We start from the raw sequence: 20048 nt of genomic DNA, 5'->3' as shown, positions 1-20048 counted from the left end.
ATTCCCTGAAGATAAATAGCAATTCAGTCCTGAGTTCAAAAAGTCAGACCAGTTGCTCCTCCTGGTGACGGAGGAGCATTCCACATTCCACTTCCCAGCTCCTTCCTGCAGGCTGGGCTTGCCACTTTGCCCCTCTCTCTTTAGGCTGCTGCCCATGAGAAGCGTGGCTGCCCGGCAGTCTGTTGTCTGGAGAGAATGTCTCCTACGCCTCTGCCCAGCTGCCCATCCCCGCTTGCTCAGCGGGGGCTTGGACATGACGTTGGAGTTGGGGAGCATGGTCAAGTCCTGAAATGGATGTCTCCTCCTCTTAATGCGAGCTGCATCCTGGATTGCTTTTTGACTTCTGAACAATAGGAACTTCTCTTACTGGGGGGAGAGGCCTTATTCATTTATGGGGCACTTGCTCCCAAATGCTAGACACTGCATTTTCTGGTCCTTGGCCTGCTGAGATTGTGCCTCAGGTGACAGGTGAGGTTGGTGTTAGGCCAAGGGACCTGAGGATTCCAGAATCCTGTGCCAAACCCATGCGTCTCTTCTGGTGAAGTCCGCAGGAAAGGTAGATACCTCCGACACAACAGTGAGGACGGAAGTATCCCATTTTATGGGCAGTTGGACCTGTGACTGAAACCTCACGAGGTGCTCTGTGTACTGGCCTGGACGCTTGGCTTAGTGGACACTTGAGGGCCTGCTCTGTCTCTGTAAGCTCTCCCACCAATCTTCCCATAGCTTGTTTTAACTGTGAATTGTGTTCCATGTTCAGTTAAATTTTTGAAATCTTGCTTAAGAATAATGAAAAAAATAAAACCCAGATGTTTTGGGGGGGTGGTACTTTTGGGTTAGCAGGAACTGAGTGCAATGGTGAGAGGCAGTTTAACTGATTTGAGGGAGATGGTGGTGTAATAAAACATTAAATAACAAACAAAAACACCTCAAGCTCTTTTGCTGATTATTACCTTCACCCACCCTTCCACCCCCTAACTAACAACCTCCCCAAACTAGCTAGCTAGATCAGCTGTAAAAGGATGCACAAGAGGGGTACAAGGAGGGGGTTCAGTGTAGAATTAAGCTTGCCTTCCATGCAGGAGACCCAGGTTCAATTCCCGGACCCCCCCCCCCCCCCAAAAAAAAAGGATGCACTGGAACTTGGTTACAGAGGTTTTCTCTGAAGTTAGAAGCTAAGGTAGTGTTGGCAACTAACGACCCATGGGCAAAAGTTGGCCCACTATATTTGTAATTACAGCTCACAACCTCACTGATTCAATTCCATATTGTCCGTGGCACTTTCATGCTCCCACCGCATGGGTGAGTAGTTGTGACAGAAACCTTGAGGCCAGGAAAAGCCTCAAATATTTACTATTTGGCTTTTATGCAAAAAGTTCGCTGACCCCCAGACTAGAGGAGGGAGATTTACTTTCACTTTATCTCTTTCTAATTTCACATTATTTAATTAAAGAAAAACCTGGGCAGGTTTCTAAGGACTCACCAGTCACCCCCTGTCCCAGCTCCTCTTTGCTGGGTGACTAACATTAATCACACAGCTTCCTGACAATTTGCATGAAAATTGTCCTGCATAATATCAGCCCTGCTCTCTGGATGAGGTTTCTGTACTAATTCCACTCTCGTTTCCTGGTAACTCAAAAGTAACAACATTTCCAGTTAATCACTGGTTATACCACTCTGACTTTCATGAAAATACAAGAGAGCTGGAAAAGTGGGATTCTCCTGGTTTTCTTTCTCCCGTGCCTAAGATTCGATCTTTCTGAGAGTGAAAAAGTTCAAAAGTAGCCCACTTCTCCCAACTTTCAGATAAGGTGGATTGTTAGAAGGAGATGTTGAGTTTCTCCTGTGGTTTTGTGGACACCAGGCGCTTACGGGGCCCATGTCTTCGAGTCTGGGAAGCATACTGCAAGCAAAGGAGGCTGGGGAAACATAGGATTAAGCTATGGCCACGGAATATTGAGTCCCCAGTCCAAAGCACAGGAGGAGAAAATCGTACGGGGCTGACTTGGGTAGTTGGATATAGTCTGGATCAATAGCCCTTTCTGTGCCTTGTCTCAATATCTGCACAGATAAAAATGAGTGCCAGTTTGGAGCCACTGTGGTCTGTGGGAACTACACATCTTGCCACAACACGCCTGGAGGCTTCTATTGTGTTTGCCTAGAAGGATACCAAGCCACGAACAACAACAAGACATTCATCCCCAACGATGGCACCTTTTGTAAAGGTACTCAAGAAGGGGCCTGCTCAGCAGGGTTGGAAGCGTGGTGATGGCAGGACAGTGTCAGGGTAGAGGAGAAGGGAGATGACAGGCCTGGGAGAATTGTGATTTAAGAGAGTGGTTCTCCTTGAAGAATAACCACAAGGGAAATTCAGATGTGGACTGAACATGAGTTAAGATTAGGAAATTATTATTAATTTCATTAGATGGGATAATGGTATTGTGGTATACAGGGCAATAGTTTATTTTGGGAGATTCATGGCAAAGTATCTATGAAATATCTAGTGTTATATCTGTAAGGTACTTAAAAATGCTATAATAACATAAATATAGCAAAATGTGAACAGCTGTTGAATGTTGGGGGGTGGGCATATGGGAAATATTCTTTTTCCAGTTCTGTATTTTTAAACATTTCTATAATGACTAACAAGGAGGGACTCTCCAGAGATGGTGTGCCATCTGCAGTCCAGCACTGTTGGTGGGCTCACGTGGTGGGCCCCTGTCATGCTGCCTCCCAGGTGTTCTTGCTAAAGGTGTAGGAAGAAGCTGAGTGAGGAGTGCAGCTTCTCAGACCTCAGTAGCTCTGTAGGTCAATGTGATGATTTGGAGCTATGTACCCAGAAAAACATGTTCTTAATCTTAATCCATTTCTTTGTACATGAACTCATTGTAAAAAGGGCCCTTTGATGAGATTACTTTAATTAAGGCATGGCCTGGCTGAATCAGGATGGCTCTTAATCCTATTACTAGAGTCTTTTATGAGCAGAGTGAAGTGCAGACCCAGAGAAAGCCATAGGGAGCAACCAAAAGCTGGAAGTCAACAGAACCAAGAAGCCAGGAGAGGCTGTGTATACATTGCCATGTGACAGAAAAGCTAAGACCCAGCAGTCACTGGCAGCCAGCCCCAGCATGCCAGTCTTCTGGGAGAAAGCACTGCCTTGATGATGCTTGGATTTTGGACTTCTACTAGCCTCAAAGCTGTGACCCAATAAATTCTCATTTTTTAAGCCTACCCATTGCATGATACTTGCTTCAGCAAGTAGGAAACTAAAACGGTCAGATTTCTGGGTGTATGTTGGCTGAACACAAGGAGCCCGCAGACCCCTTCTGATTTTCAGTGGCTGATCTATTATCTGAGCTCTATTTACAACAGGTCACAGTAATGTAGCTCTTTGGGTTTCCAAGAAACTCTTTGAACAGTAATCAAAAAGAAAGGCAGGAAAAGACTCTGAGACGGTTTTGCGTGGACTTAATGATTCTTACACAAAAGGTTTGTAAATATTTGAAGGTTTTTGGGGAAAGGAAAGGAAGAGAACACATTTTATCTTTTTACCTGTCAGGAACTACAGGTTATGATGCTCTTATTCATTCTCTCTATTGACTTGTCACAAGTTAAAATCTCTCAAAGGGTACATTTGATTTATTCTTTTTTTTTTATAAGAATGATCATGACATCTTTATTCAAAACAGTAAAAAACTTGAAACAACTCCAATATCCTTCAGTGGTTGAATAGATAAATACTGGGGAACATCTATATAGCAGATTATTACTCAGCAATACAAATAAAACAACTATTAATATGCCCAACAACTCTGATTTATACTTGGCATGAATGCACACATCCCCTTAGAGAAAATATTTTTCTGATATTCTGTTGTATTAGGTAGCAGTTATTTGCGATATGGTTGCAGAAGAGCAGTGTTGCAGAATTAAGTTAAAGTTTTATGTTTTTTTATTGAGATATCTTCACATTTCATACAGTCCATCCAAAGTATACAGTCAGTGGTTCACAATGTCTCCACATTGTTGTATATTCATCACCGTGATCATTTTTAGAAACTTGCATTACTGTAGAAAAAAATAATAAAAGGACAAAAGAAAAACCCCATATATCTCATACCCCTTACCCTTCTCTCTTTTTGACCACTAGTAGTAGAATCTGCCTAACTTTAAGACTTACAGTAGAGGTAGGTTAACTAAAACAATGTAATACTGACGGAGATAGTTATATATATATATATATAATATATGTCATGGAACAAAATGAAGCATCCAGAGTAGGTCCATACAAACATAGACAACTGCCTTTTTTTCCCCCCTTCACCATCGTTATATAATCTTTATCAAAGCTCAGGGCTACTGGACTATAGTTCAGTTACTTCAGGTATTTCCTGCAGAATTAAATTTGGTGGATTAAAAAGAAAAAATTTGCAGTTATTAAAAAAAAAAAACCTTACAAGTTGATAGTCTAGTGTTCAGTTCATCCAGTGTACATTTTTCACACGTTTCCTGCATGCCAGGGTTATGCTAGCAGGAAGTGAGAGGCAGACAGCTAATTTCAGTGTAAGGTGTTAGTCACAGGTAAGCAAAGGGCACTTACTGGAATCCAGGGGACCCATCTTGGAAGTCAGGAAAGGATCAGGGAAAGCTTTCTGGAGGATATAGTATAGTTTCTGAGGGTGAATTAAATTTTTTAAAAGTTAGGAAGCAAAAGAAGAAATAGATATTTTATGTGAGGACCAAATAGGTGTCAGCCAAATAAGGACCAATTTGTCTAGAGCAAAAGCATAAGCAGGACTATGCTTCTTTTTTCCCCCACTTGGCAGTCACTCCTTGTGAGTTTTTAAATTTTTATTGTGGTACAATACATATGATACAGAATTTCCCATTTTAACCACTCATGGTGTGCAACTCAGTTGTGCTAGTTGCATTCACGATGTTGTGTTAGAGTCCATGCCATGTATATTAGTTAGGGTCACCAGAGCAGCAGAACCAATAGGATGGACATATAGATCTATGTACATGTTAAGATATTTATTATAGGAATTGGCTCACGTGACCATAGGAATTGGCAAGCCCAAACTCTGTAGAGCAGGCGGCGAGTCCGAAACTCTGATGCAGGTGTCAGTGAATTCCCTAGGAGAAGCTGGCTGGCTGAAGTAGAGATAGAAGTTCTTCTTTCTGATTGCTGAAACCCTCAATTCTTATTTTAAGGCCTCCAACTGATTGGATGAGGAGGTGCCTCTCATAGCTAAAGGCGGTCTTCTTTATTGATTGTAGATATAATCAGCCATCACTGCAGTCAACTGATCAATTATTTAAATCCATCTACAAAATGCCCTCACTGTAACAATCAGGCCAGTGCTTGCTTGACCAAACAACTGGACACCATAACTAGCCAAGTTGGCATGTAAAATTAACCATCATACCACCCATTACTAAAATGTTTCCATCATTTCAAACAGAATCTCTGTACCAATCAAACAGTAACTCTCCATTTCCCATACCTATGACTTTTTTTCCTTTTGGGGACTTCAGTTATCACCTTATAGAAGGTGATGAATGACTTTTCTTGATGATACCGAGTTTCTTTTAGAATCACAGTTACCAGAGAAATATTAAGGGATTTTAGCTGGGGCAGAGGCTTAGCAAATTTTTGGGTATCAGCAGTTAATTCAGTTGTCTGGAACCAGAAGATATGAATCCTAGTTCTGGGATTCCAGGGAACCTGTGTGTAGGTGTTTATAATATTTTGCAGAGTTGAGGTCCTGCTCAGAAAGTAGTCCTCCTGAGATGTCAGCAATGATAGATGAGGAATGACTTACTGGGCTTTTAGTGTAGGATGATTCCAGGTAGGTCTGGATAACCTGCAGATGTTCTGGCCCTGAAAGCTGCCCCTGAATGACTCCTGGGGATCATGGGAACTTCCCTTTTGGGCACAGCCCAGGTGACGTAGAAGCTCTGTGCCACTTCCAGTGTGAGAGTGGTTTGACTTGGTTGGGCTGAGAGTAAGGGGTGGGGAGTGAGACTGACATGGGAAACGGGGGTGGGAAGCTGTCATTACCCCACAAATATGACTCCAATAGGTGTGGTCCTCTTGAGGCTGCTGAAAACTGAAAAATACCTTCTTTAAGCCTTTGAATTCCCTGTCTTGGAAACCCATCCTAACTTGGATGACAGCAGCAACCTTCCTTTTCATTAGTTTGTTTCTTGTAGCTTTAGGACCTAATTCCTAAACCCCAAGCTATTAGTTTAATTGAGAGGTCTAAATATGGACCGAGGGCATTAGGACCAGGTCAGAATGTCCTTCTAGGTTTTGCTACTTTCTAGCAAGAAATCGTTCTGCTGTGGTTAAAGTTTAATGATCCTGTATATAGTATTTTATATACAAGGACATAAGGAATTTCTCCCCTTGATTAGTTAGGTACGTTAATAAGGTTGCTCGGAATGTTTTCTACTCAGTAGCAAACATGTTATAACCTAGGTGACCCCATGGATTCTACATTACCTGGAAAAGTCATTCTGATGAGCTTAACATCATATTTATCCAGCCAAGATTCTGGAAAGAATAAAAACTAGAGGGGATTAAAGTGAAAATCAGGTCTCAGTGATATGAGGTCGATATATCTGGATTTCATTAAGGCAGTTGATCATTTTGATAATATCCCTGTGGACAAGATAGGGAATTATTGAGAAGATGCTAGGACACTTAGATTTTATTAGAGAGACTGTATCATATAGTGGTTAGAACTATGGATTCTGGATACCTGGGTTCAAATGCAGGCTCCTTCACTACTTTGTGTATGACTTTGGGCCAGTTACTTCCCCATTCTGTGTTCAGTTATCTCATCTCTAAAATGGAGATAATAATAGTACCTACATCATGGAGTTATTGTAAAGATTAAATAAGATGATAATTAGTAATAAATGGTGAAGCATTTAGAACATTACGGGGTGTGTAGAAGATGACATGCAAATATTAGCTATTATTGTGATTAGGTTGTTGAGTGACTGTACGCAAAGCAAACCTAATAATGAGTGTTGTGACTCATTCAGAGCTGATCATTATCTAGAAACCCCAGGTCTTTTACACTGCTGCTTAGCTATATTTTTCTCTAGAAGTACTTGTACTACTTATTTTTAGAAATCCACTGAAAAGTCCCATATTTACTCCCACTCAGTATCTGTGGAGGAATCTGGAGTAGGTGGCTAGCCTTTGTCACTGGCCCTGATCTGTTTGAATAACTTTATGACCAAAGCCCTAGAAAAATTTCTTGTTACATTAGCAGAGAACAGAAGAGCTAATGCAATAGCAATTCCTAATTGGAATACAAAATCTTGAGACGGCTAGAATGATGAGTCAAACCTAGGAATATATGCAGGATTCTGCAGTATTGAAATAATCTCCAAAATTTGTACTAGATTGACATTGATTTTATTTTATATTGTTTTTATTTTAATAAGCTTTCTTAACAGTGAACAAAACTTCATGGTTTTATTTTCAACAGTTGTTTATCTCTAAGTTTTACTTGTTTCATTTCTCATCATTCTTATGTCTTCCTCTTTCTTGACATTATTTATTATGATGTTTTTCATTGGCTGGAGTATTTTCTCAAGCATTTTTTTTTCCAGCAAAGAAATACCTGTAGTATAATTTCTGAGATCATTCACATTCTAAAATATCATTCCTTTGCCTAACTATAGGTACTATGTTATGTTTCCTTTTCCTCAGAACTCTGTAAATATAACTCCATTACTATCTAATATTTTAGTGTTTCAGACAAGAAGTCCTTTGTCAGATTGGTTTTCTTTTCTTCATAGATTACCTGTTCCTTTCTCTCAGGAAGTTTTTAGATTTTTCTCTTATTTCGTGAAATTTCAGAATAGCTTTCATTTTTCAGCATTCTTGCCTGTCACTTCAGATGTATGTTTGGATTTGAATATAAAAAGATAAGGGCCGTCTTTTATCTTTAATGGCAATTCTTATATATTCATTTCCTGTCTTTTTTGCAATTCCTCTTCAATGGGTATTGAATATTTTGAATCTGTCACTCTATCACTTTTCTTTTGTCCCATAATTTCTATCTCACATAATTTCTTCTTCTATGTGTTTTTTTTGAAGAAAATTCCTCAAGTTGGAATCTGCAAATTTTAATTAAGTAACCAATCAATTAATTAATTTAAACTCACCACTTATTATTTTATTCTTGACCTTAGAGACAGAAAGACTTTAGTTATATAGACATAATGAAAAATATATTGATGACAATGTAAAATGATCTCTTATAAATTTTTCATGATAGTATGAGATTTTAAAACTGCTATTTTAGTTTCCCAAGGCTGCTGTGACAAATTACCACAGACTGGGTGGCTTCAAAGAGTTCAGGAGGCCAGAAGTCCAAAATCAAGTTGTTGGCAGAACCATGCTCCCTTCTAAGCCTCCAGAGGAGGATACTTCCTTTCCTCCTCTCAGTGGTGGTTTTTCCAATAAGTTTGCAGATGCATCACTCCAGTTTCTGCCTCTGTTGTCACATGGCATCCTCTCCATGTGTCTGTCTGCTTCTCGAGTTTCTCTTCTTATAAGGACACCGGTCATTGAATTAGGGCCCTCCCTAATCCAGCATAACATCATATTTAAAAAAATACTTTTTTTTTTTTTTTTTACTTTTGATTGTAGCAATGCATTTAAAACTCAGAATTTCCCATTTTAACCACCGGTACGTGTACAGTTCAGTGATATTGACTACATTTGCAGTAGCATGCTGCCGCTATTCATTACCCAAACTTTTTCACTTGGGTATGAAATGTACAAAAACTCTGTACACACTAAGCAATAATTCCCTTTTGCCTCTCCTGGTAAACTGTAACCTGCTCTGTGTCTCTGTAAATTAACTTGTTCTTGGTATTTCATGTAAGTGAGACCATACAATATTTGTCTTTTTGTGTCTGGTTTATTTCACACAATATAATGTCTTCAAGGTTCATCCATATTGTAGCATGTACCAGCACTCTCCTTCTTCTTATGGCTGAATTCTGTCGTGTGGAAATATCACGTTTTGTTTATTCATTCATCTATCCATGGACATTTTGGCTGCTTCCCCTCTTTGGCTGTTATGAATAATGCTGCTATGTACAAAAAATTTATTTTTTAGCTTAACTAACCCATAATTCAGTGTCTTTATTGAGTTTTCATTTTTGACATTCATATTTTATTTTTAATTTACAAGACCTCACTATTTTCTCAGAAGTTCCCTTTTTTTATTGATATAGTATCCCCTGATGTTCACTCAATTGGTTTCTAAGTCTGTTCACAAGCTATTACTGCACAACTACCTACTCTCACCCCAAATTCATGTCTTAAAATGATAACTTTATTATTGTGTACAATTTCATGGATTGTCTGGGTGATTCTGATTCACATGGTCTGGGCTGGTAAGTAAAGGAAGCTCCCCTCATGTGCTCGGGCCTCGATGCTGATTATCAGCCAGGGCACCTTAATTCTCCATCTGACTTCTCTCTTCACGTGGTATCTTATCTTTGGAGCCTCTCTGAGTGGCCTCTCTCTCCAAGCAGAACAGTCTGGACTTCCATAAAGCATCACCACTGTGTTCCAGGAGAGGGAAAGAGGGAGCTGCCATGCTGTTTACAGTCCAGAACAGGCACAGTTCTGTCACTTTCTATTAGAGCAAGTCTCAAGGCCAGCTTCAGAGAGGGGGAGTGACTCCACTCTCGATGGAGAAGGTAGATGCAAGAAAGGTAGGCAAGGAAGTTTTGATGGCCTTCTTTGAAGTCAGTCTCCCACAAAGAGTTTCCCAAAATTTGCTGTACTAAAGATGTAGGTTAATAAGAATTGGTAGCTTGTGTTAAACACTCCTTTAACAATTGAATGCATTGCCTATTCCTAAACTATGAGTGGTGATGAGGTATTCAGTGGTCCAAGGCAAAAAGACACACAGAGAGAAGAATATAAAACATAAAGTTTGAAAGAATTCTGAGATTATTTTCTCCTTTCTAGGGGGAAGTTAAAGTATCCTTTTTAGAAATGAAATTATGTTTCATTTTATTTTTAAGTGTCCTTACCAGGCAAAATAGACTATTGCCCACCTTTGGAATTGAATCATGTCCCCAACAAAAGATAGTTCAAATCTTAAATCACATTCCTGTGGGTGTAAACCCATTTGTAAATAGGACCTTTAAAGATGTTACTATTATTAGCTAAGAGATGGGCTCATTTGTGAATAGAATCTTCAAACATTCTATTTAGATAAAGCCAAATTGAATCAGGGTGGGTCTTAATCCATATGACTAGAGCCGTATGAAGTTCGATACAGATGGTCGGTAAATGCAGAAGTCAGGAGAAGACAGAAGTCAGAAGTTAGGGAATGAGGCAGATGGTTATGTGATGGAGGCAGAGATGAAAGCCAAGGAACCCCAAGGATTGAAGCAAGCAGCACCAGGAGCTTTCCAACTCTGGGAGAAAGCATAGACTTGTGGAGACCTTGATTTTGGACTTCAAAAACCATGAAAAAATAAAACCCTGTTGCTTAAGCCAACCTATTGCGTTGTGTTTGTTATAGCAGCTCTGGAAAACTAAGATGCTGCCCTATATCAGTCCTTTTAAAATCTCTAGTCTTTGAAAGCTCAAAGTTTAGGAACAACCAGACTTTCTTCAGTTAAGCCACTTTCTGATCATAGCCCCTTTTATAGTTCTATGTATTTTTTTCTGTCTTTCATTTTTCTTGCAATATCTTATAAACAACACAAAATTTCCCATTTTTTTCTACTTTCACATGTATAATTCAGTTATGTTCATTACATTCACAATATTGTGCAACCATCACCAACATCCGTTACCAAAACCTTTTCATTACCACAAACAGAAACTCTGCACCCAGAAGCAATAACTCTCCATTTCCTCTCACCTCTCCCCAGCCCCTAGTAAACTGTAATATACTTTGTAAGAATTTTCTTTTCTAATCATTTCATATAAGTGGAATCAAATGATATTTTCTCTTTTGTGCTTGGCTTGTCTCATGATGTCTTCAAGATTAATCCATGTATCAGGACGTCATTCCTTTTCATAACTGGATTATATTCCATTGTATGTATATACAGCATTTTGTTTATTCATTGTTTAATGGCACTTGGGTTACTTTTGCCTTTTGACTATTGTGAATAATGTTGCTGTGAACATTGTTAACAGATGTCTGTTCAAATCCTTGTTTTCAATTCTTTGGATTATATACCTAGAAGTAGAAATATCTGTCATCAATTTATGGTTCTTGCAAAAATCTTTAGGAAAAGTCCCATTTCATTTTGGGTGCTTATTTTCCTCAAATGAAATTTGCAGACTGAATTATATGGCCAAACTACTCTCTGTGTGGCTTTGATGGAAATTCTTAAAGGTTTTAATTTTGCCCTACAAGCAAGCAGAAATTGCTAACAACCAGAGAGTTTCCTTCTCCTGCTTCTAAATTACTGTGTGTCTTTTACACCATCTCTGCCACTTCTGGTAATCTTCAGTTAAAAGGAGAAGTCTGCAAAAGAGGCATATTTTGTCCTTTCTGAAGCCTGTTCTAAGGCCCCTCTAATTTTGGTGAAATTAGTGAGCCCTTCTGAATTTTCTCCTTTCTTCCTGCCACACCATCCTGTCTCATTAGCTGGAAAGCTACGTGTCAGTTTCTAGCATTTTCTACTATGATCCAAATTGTTTGCATGTGGAGTTCTAATTAACATATTTTCTTTTTTATTTTTTTAATTTTATTTTTAGTTCTTTTTACTTAAAATATTTTAACATGAGGTTGCAGCCACCCTTATTTTATAGCAATTGAATATCTTTTAGCAATTTGATTTATAGCAACTGAAGCTTTCTTGGGTGTATTTTGTTGGGTGTCGAGTGCTAGTAATGGTTGATGGTGTTTGTAAACATGCCATCTTTCCCAGAACACTGACCAGTGTTTATTGAGTACCTCTTGTGTTTTCAGTGCCTGTGACTTGAAGAAAATGAGAATCCTTAAAGAGTAAAATCAGATTCATGGTACAACTGTGAGCAAATGTAGCCTTTATAAGGATGGATTGAGAATGTGAGAATGTGATTGTCACCATGCCTTTTTCTCCCCCCTTGTCCTTCTTCCTTTTTTTGTATTTGGGTTGGGTCTCAAGATATAGATGAGTGTGAGGTTTCTGGCCTGTGCAGGCATGGAGGACGCTGTGTGAACACTCACGGGAGCTTTGAATGCTATTGCATGGATGGATATTTGCCAAAGAATGGGTCTGAGCCTTTCCACCCGGCCAGAGATGCCACATCATGCACAGGTAGGTTTTGCCAAAGAATGCAGCATTTGAAGGTGAGATTCTGTTGATTCTGACTCCCGCTCTGAGCCTGTCCTTGTGGATCAGTGTTGGGGAAATAAGTGGAGATGATCTATTCTTCTCACATAAGTGAATAACTATGTAATCAAGATAGAAAGGGCCATGTTAAAAAAAAATTAGTGGTTAATAGATATTCTAATTTGTGTGTCAGATGATAAATGCAGCTGATCTAATACAGACCAGCATTCAAAAGTGACCCTGCAAATTATAAAGAGAAGTGTGTTTTATGGTATTTTATAATTCTAGCTTTTCATCTCAATGGAATAGCCTTCTTTTTAGTTAGTATGAATTGGTGAGGGTTGTTATGTAATCCCTTTTGTTGTCAAAGAGGTTTTTCAGTTCTGTGTGTGTCTAGAAGCTATGATGTATGGAAAGCGAGAAGATTGAGATAATCATTAAACATGTGGCCAGAAGTCACCTAGAAATGAAACAGCCTACTTAAGATATGGCCCAGGGGGAAGCTAGGGGAATAGGGTAGAGGTGTAGAGAGATTATGAATTTTGAAAATTCACATTCAGATGTTAATGACTTTTGCATTAATTTATTTTCAGAAATAGACTGTGGTACTCCTCCTGAGGTCTCAAATGGCTACATCATAGGCAATTATACCTCTAGGCTAGGAAGCCAGGTTCGTTACACTTGCCGAGAAGGATTTTTCAGTGATCCAGAATATATAGTTTCAAGCTGCACAGCCTTGGGCATATGGGACTTCCCAAAATTATATTGCCAAGGTGAGTTTTCAAAAGATTCAGATTCTCAGTTTTTGCTGTTTTGTGATGGTTTCCCTATTTCTCTCTAAACTGTACTTTGGAGTAGTGAATGAGTTAAATAAATTTCTAAAATTTCTGATACATTTTCAATGGAAAGAAAATTGAAATTCCAAGAACAGCATCTTATCATCTACAAATAATGATAATTCCATTTTTAATTTTGATATATTTATAGAAGTTAGGTTTTTCTTTTGATTGCTCACTTGACTACTGTTTTCAGGACAAAAATTTGAATAACAGTTGCAATGCAATTCTAACTCTCCCCAAATTAGGTCAGTTTTCACAGGTTAAGGACACAGTCCCCACAAGACTGCCCTCACTTTAGACACCAGCCACAAGTTTGGGGTTCCCAAGCCAACCACACTCTGGTCAACTGGCTACAAATTCAGGGGTTCCTATCTCCCCTAAGGTGTGATAATTTGCCAGAACTACTCACAGAAGTAAGGAAAGCACTAACCAGTGATTACAGTTTTATTATAGGAGAAAGAATTCAAATCAGGACCAACCAAAAAGATACAGAGGTCAAAGTCTGGGAAGGTCTCCTAAAGCAAAGCTCCTGTGTCTTTGCCTGGTGGATTCAGAATGTCTTTCTTTCAGCACATCAGTGTATCTTACCAATCAGGGAAGCTCAGTGTCCAGAGTTTTTGTTGGGATTTCATTGCATAGGCATGCCTGTTGAACTCAACCTCCAGTCCCCCATCCCCTCCTCAGAAGTCAGGCTGATATGATATGATATGGCTCAAAGCCTTGACCCTCTAATCGCATGGTTGGCCTTTCTAGGATAGCCAACCCCAACTGTAGGACTAGGTGTGGCTGACCCCACCGAGTCATCTCCTTAGCCTAGACCCAGGGCCCACCATGACTGGAAAAGACAAAGACACTTTTCCCAATGGGGAGACTCCAGTGGGGTAGAGGGTGCCCATCAGCAACCCCGAGAAAATGCCAGACCTCTTCTTGAAGGCCAAACTCCTTCCTAAATAGGAGATTATATTTCTTATTCCTGACCTGCACATAAATGGTTTTAGTATTTCATTATTTATTCATGGTTTCAGCTTTGGATGTGTATCTGTCTATCTCACATAATAATGTACACTTATACAGCACCATATGCCAAGTACTGTTTTGAGCACTTTATATATTGACTCATTCATTCATTACAATATCCTTACGAGTTAGTGCTATTATTATCACATTTTATGCATGAGACAACTGAGGCATGGAGAGGTTAGTAATTTGTTCAGTGTTACACAACAAGTATTAAAGAGGTGAAATTTGAAATCAGGAATTCTATGTCCAGAGCCTGTGCTTTTTTTCAGTGTTATATTGTTTCTGTTTTTATGATATGTTGTCTTTTGGCTTGTTTTTTACCTTTAGCTTTCTCTCTATTATAACCATCTATTGCCATTGTACTAGGATTTTTTTTTTTTGAATTAGAGGTGAGTATTTTATCATATGTCTTTCGATAATTTTTTTTTGTCCCTCTCCTTTTACCCAGTAATGGGGTGGATTATATTCTTAGATTTTCTGATAATGTTCAGTGATAGTTCCTGGAATGAATTCTTCTGGGTTTTTGGTATTTTATCTTTTTAATCTGGGTTGTATTTGCCAAGTTTTATTTAGAATTCTTGCATTGATATTCATATGTGAGATTAATCTTTTCTTTTTCTATGATGTCTTTGTTAGGTTTGGTATCAATTTTATTGAGTTAAAAATAAAGAATGTGAAAAGTGTTTTCTTTCTCTAGTCTCTGCAAGACTATAAATAGAATTTTTAAAGATTTGGGAGAGGTTCATTTGGAAAAGCCCTCTGGTTGTGTCACTTTTGAGAAGGGAGCTTTGGACTTTTTATTTCTTCTTACAGTTTCACTGGGATATACCATATAAATTCACATACCATATAAATCACTCATTTAAAGTGTACAATCCAGTGGTTTCAGGTATATTCACAGGTATGTGCAGACATCACCACAGTCAATTTTAGAATATTTTTGTGATCTCACAAAGAACCCCCTATCCTTTAGCTATAGCCCCCCTAACCCCTCTCTGAACACATTAATCTTCACCTTTGGGTTTAAGAAATTCTGAAAGTACATTTTAGTTCTAAGATGATGTTTTGGTGGATCAGCCTAAATGTAGAATTTAGATTCAAGTGTGCCTTAATCCATATTGAAGAATCCCCTAGGGATTTACATAGGCAAAGCCATATAAAACAGTTTGTATTGCCATAAAAATTAGTAGGGATCTGAAATATTGGACTGAGAATGTAGAGAGTTAAGTTAGAGGAGTGTGCTTGTTACATTCCTGAAAGAGCTGTTATTTAAAAGATCTCCTATGCTTTTTTCTTCTTCTTCTAATCGCTGCTCCCTCTGCCTGCTGACACCGCGCCCCCTCCCCCGTGCCACCACGCGGCACCGGCTTCTCGCTGTGCTTGCGCCTCTCCAAACACACGCCTTCTCATTTACCCTTCACGCTTCTTTGGGGTTCCAGAATCTGGGCCAAGCGCCAGCCAGCACTGTATTTTTAGCCCAGAGTTACAAAGCCACAGGAATTGGGAATTCTACTAAAACCATGAGCAAACTGTGAACTTGGAAATGCTGGAGCCCAGTGCGCTGGGGAAGGGAGCGGTCGGGTTACGGCAGCAGCTTGTGCGTCTGGTAATGGACTTCCCAGTCCAAGAAGGTACCTCCTGCTGTGGGCCTTTTCCCAGTCGCCCCGTCCCAGGAGGGTCCTGCCGCCTTGTCGGGGGTCCCCATCCAGCCTCCTGCCTGGAGTGAGTCCCAAAAGCTTCCAATGGCAGGAGACCCTGCAACCCCACTCCTCATCTAGGTAGGGCTTCATTGAAATGTCATCCACACATTTCTGTCAATTCCCTGGATAAGATAGAATCTCTAGCTTATATTTCCTGTTGTTTTTATTTTTTATTTTCAGAGAAGATGCAAGTTATAAGGGGCAGCCTACAGAAGTTGAAATTTTGAATTTCACCCAAGCCAGGGGCAAGATGAGGGAATTATGTGAACTATGTTCTCATTGCGAGCAAATTCAGAAGACGGCTCTGATGCTGTAGATGCAAGCCACTGTGGCTCAGCCAGTCTGGAGTCTGGGAGGAGAGAAGAGTCACCTACACCACCAGCTGTTACATAAGGGAGAGGGCCTAAGTGTTATGTGAGATGAACGGGTCAAGAATGGGAGTTCAGAAGGAGGAATAGGCTCTTTACCTGGAAGAGATGGCATTTGTGCCTTTTTCCTTGGAAAGTTTGCCTTCCTATGTAAGAGAGTCCAGTGAGGAAAGGTCTCCAGTGTAGACAGACCAGCCAGAGGGTTCTGTGAACACCTATCTTCCCGATACCCTCCCCCACCCCTTGGGGTTCTCCCTTCCTTTCCTGCTGGGAATTCTCACGAGCAGGGTGCCTGGTGTGGCATGGTAACTTCCAATAATTCACGTCCTCCCTTACCCTCTCCAGCTCTTTCTCCACATAGCAGCAAGAATGAACTTCTTATAGCATAAATTGGATTATCCTCTTCCCTTGCTGTTTTATTCTGCTCAAAACATCTAAATGAGTACTGCATTTGGAATAAAATCTGGACTCCTACCCCTGGGCTCCGAGGCTGTGCGTGGTTTGGCCCTATTGGCTCCTTTATGGGCGTCTCCCTTCACTTCCCCAACCAGAGTTGCGCTGTTACCCACGTCAGGGTCTTTACACATGCTTTTTTCCTCTGCTTGGAATGCTTATCTCCCTGCTCTTTGCAGAACAAGCTCCCCATCATCTTTCAAGTTTCAGCTTAAGTATCACCTCTGACATTATTCCCTTAGTGCCTGATATGTAATTATATTGCGTATAATTATCTGTGTGGTTTTGGCAGTCTCCCTTGCTCGAGCTCCAGCTTCTCCAGCACCCAGCATAAATTGGCGTACCTAAGCCTGTATTAGCACCCTGAATCCCCCCAAAAAGTGCAGCAGACACCAATTGTGCAATGACACTTCACTGCTAGTCCTAGCTTATCCTGTGGCTGAGTCTTGTTAAAACCCAGGTCTCTTCTTCTGTTTTAACTCGTAAACTTTATGTCCATTCCTGATGCCCCACCTTGCTTTGCCTTTTGGATCTTCATTCTTGTGTCCCACCTGCCATGCCGTCTCTGTGCTTTGATAACCCAGGAACAGATGCCTTGGGCCTGATGCCTGGTTTCTCCCTTATCTGTGCCTGTGACCCAGCACCATGGATGGATTGCAGAGGCAGAGACTCTCCTCTGAGTTGAATAACTAGAGTGGGACTTGGTGTCTAGGAGTACCAGATTCTCTAGAGGTGTCCATCCCTTTGGTTTATAAGGTTTTCCTTAAGCACTGCCTCATTTGATCTTTAGTAATGCCTTCTGACATGATTAATAGGTTGGTATTATTCCTCATTTCACAGAGGCATTTAAGGGCCCAACCCCATGCCACTAGCTTATGTCCCAGGATGAAAACCCAAAGCACCTTTCTAGAATGTAGGTTCCATGATGCTGCTGCCTTAGTGAGCCCTGAAGATGGGAGGCAGTGATGAAAGAACTGGAAGGTCCTAGAAGGAGAGGGACACCGGGACCTTTATGTACCCTGTTGTTGCTGAGTCAACTATCTTTGTGCCTCTGATTAAAAAAAATTATTGTGGTAAAATTTATATAGCATAAAATTTTCCATTTTAAATGAGCTGTTTTGAAGTATACAACTCAGTGACATTAATTTCTTCCACAATATTGTTCTACCATTACCACTCTCTAGTTCCAAAATTTGTCACCACCCCAAATGGAAATTCTTAATTTCATTGAGTGATAACTCCCCACGCTCTCCCCCACCCCACTCCCATTCCTCTCAGTCCCTGGTAACTTCTAATCTACTTTCTGACTGTATAAATTTGCCTATTCTAGATATTTCATTAAGTAGATTCATGTCGTATCTGTCGTTTTGTATCTGGCTTATTTCACTTAGCATATGTTTTCAAGGTTCCCGCATATTAGCACCTCATTCCTTTTCATGGCTGAATAATATTCCATCATATGTATACACCACATTTTGCTTATCCATTCATCTGTTGATGGACACTGGGTTGTTTCCACTTTTTGGCTATTGTGAATAAAGCTGCTATGAACACTGGTGTACAAATATCTGTCTGAGTCCCTGCTTTTACTTCTTTTGTGTATAAACCTGGAGTGGAATTGCTGGGTCATATGGTAATTTTATGTGTAATTTTCTGAGGAACTGCCAAAATTGCCTCTAATTTTTTAGTAGTGATATGGAGAGGATGTTGAGATTCCATCTGGACTTAAAACAGAAAAGTGCTGTGATTGATTAATGACGTCTTCCATGGATGCAGGAGAAGGCACAGGCATCATTTATGTTCCAGGTGATGGGAAGTTTGGCTTTTTTGAAATACATTTTCTGTCCTCTCATTATACTGATCTTTTAAAAACATTAAAAATAAAAAGAACTGCATTTAATTACTTACTACATGGAACAAATCTCTTGTGTTACTCTTTTGCCAAGGAAATGCTATTAAAATATATTTGTTACAGATGGTTGGCGTCATTTGAGTGTACAGAAAGAGTGATGACCTGGGTTATGAGGCTGCCACAGAGTGGTGAAGTATGAGCTTCAGAGTCAGAAAAGCTCATGTGAGTTTTGGCTGTGCCAGTTGTGTAAACACCTCTAAACCTCTCTAAGCTCCAGAAGGGGATAAAGTAGTTTCATCTCAGGGTTATGAAGGTTTAATGAGATAATGAACATAAAATACTTGGCACTGGGCCTGTCCCAGATAGCAGCTGGGTGAACATTAGCCATCGTGATAAGAAGGCCAGAGTCTAGTGGGGAGTAAGTGGTATGTAATTTTCTAAAAAAAGTCAAGATATTTCTGGAAATTTTTACTTTAAGGTAGGAAAGTCTAAAATTCTTCAGCCTTCACTCTCCTTCCTTTGTTGGTTTTTAATTAAAATGTTCGATTTACAATTGGAACGTTAAAATTAAGAGTTATCTTTTGAGAAAGATTCATGTGTAGCTCAGAGCATAAAAAATCATTATCATTTCTTATAAATGGAAGATTTTTACAAGAGATATACTGATAACTTTCCTACCCCCCTTTCCTTCCCCTTCTAACACTTCTGAGGTGCTCAGATACTACTTGTTTCCATATTAGACACTATTTGTTGACAGTGCAATGTGAAGTGAAAATTTTTCTTTTTCTTCTGAATGAGCTTCCTCTGTGACGATGATCTGAAGGAAATGTATTGTTAGCCAAGGATAAAATTCATGGAAGACTTTAGAATACAAAACATGTCAAAAAATAAGTTTTCCCTTTCTACTGTCTTAGGGGTGAGTGGATTTTTTGGTACTAATGAGTGCCTTAGCTTAATTACAGCAGTTAATTAGCTGCTCTTGAAAATGTGCTGCATGATGAGCCCTACCATTTTCTTTTAATATTTCAATAACATTTTCTAAGTTCAACTTGCCATGTATTGAGATGGTAGACTCCAACTTCCAACATTGGTGATAAATGTGTTTTGGTACCCAAGGAATGCTGGAATGAAGGTCTAACTATTTGGCCAAATCCAGAACATGCTGGAAAATGAAACTTTGTCTTAAGGTGACACTTTTCAGACCAGTTCCTTAGGTCATATTACCTGCAGTAAACATCACAAAGATGTTTGATATTAATGATATTAATAACCCATATGACTGCAGGAGATATCTTAAAAATATAGATATAGGCACAGACCAAAGAGAGCTGCCAGTTTAGTAGGAGAGAGAACACTCACAAGTTAAATGATTCACTAACAGATGAAAGAGTTATAGGTCTAGTGCTGAATGACTGGACTCTGGTGTTGTTTGCCTGGATAGTTTGGGCCCTTATAACCTACCACATTATACCAATTTAGTTGTGAT

General features: G+C 39.7%; 1 protein-coding gene across 2 annotated transcripts in view; it reads left to right on the top strand.

The window, feature by feature from the left end:
- Window positions 1-20048, top strand: part of SUSD1 (sushi domain containing 1) — a 167849-nt gene that overhangs the window by 30423 nt on the left and 117378 nt on the right. For both annotated transcript variants that reach the window (XM_077142024.1, XM_077142014.1), the window contains exons 3-5: window positions 2070-2225; window positions 12163-12315; window positions 12924-13103. In XM_077142024.1, the coding sequence (XP_076998139.1) occupies window positions 2070-2225; window positions 12163-12315; window positions 12924-13103 (489 nt within the window). The remainder of the gene's footprint in view (window positions 1-2069; window positions 2226-12162; window positions 12316-12923; window positions 13104-20048) is intronic.

The sequence above is a fragment of the Tamandua tetradactyla genome, chromosome 2, assembly GCF_023851605.1.
Source record: "Tamandua tetradactyla isolate mTamTet1 chromosome 2, mTamTet1.pri, whole genome shotgun sequence".
In the NCBI taxonomy this organism is placed as follows: Eukaryota; Metazoa; Chordata; class Mammalia; order Pilosa; family Myrmecophagidae; genus Tamandua; species Tamandua tetradactyla.
This window is presented reverse-complemented; position numbering and strand designations above follow the sequence as displayed.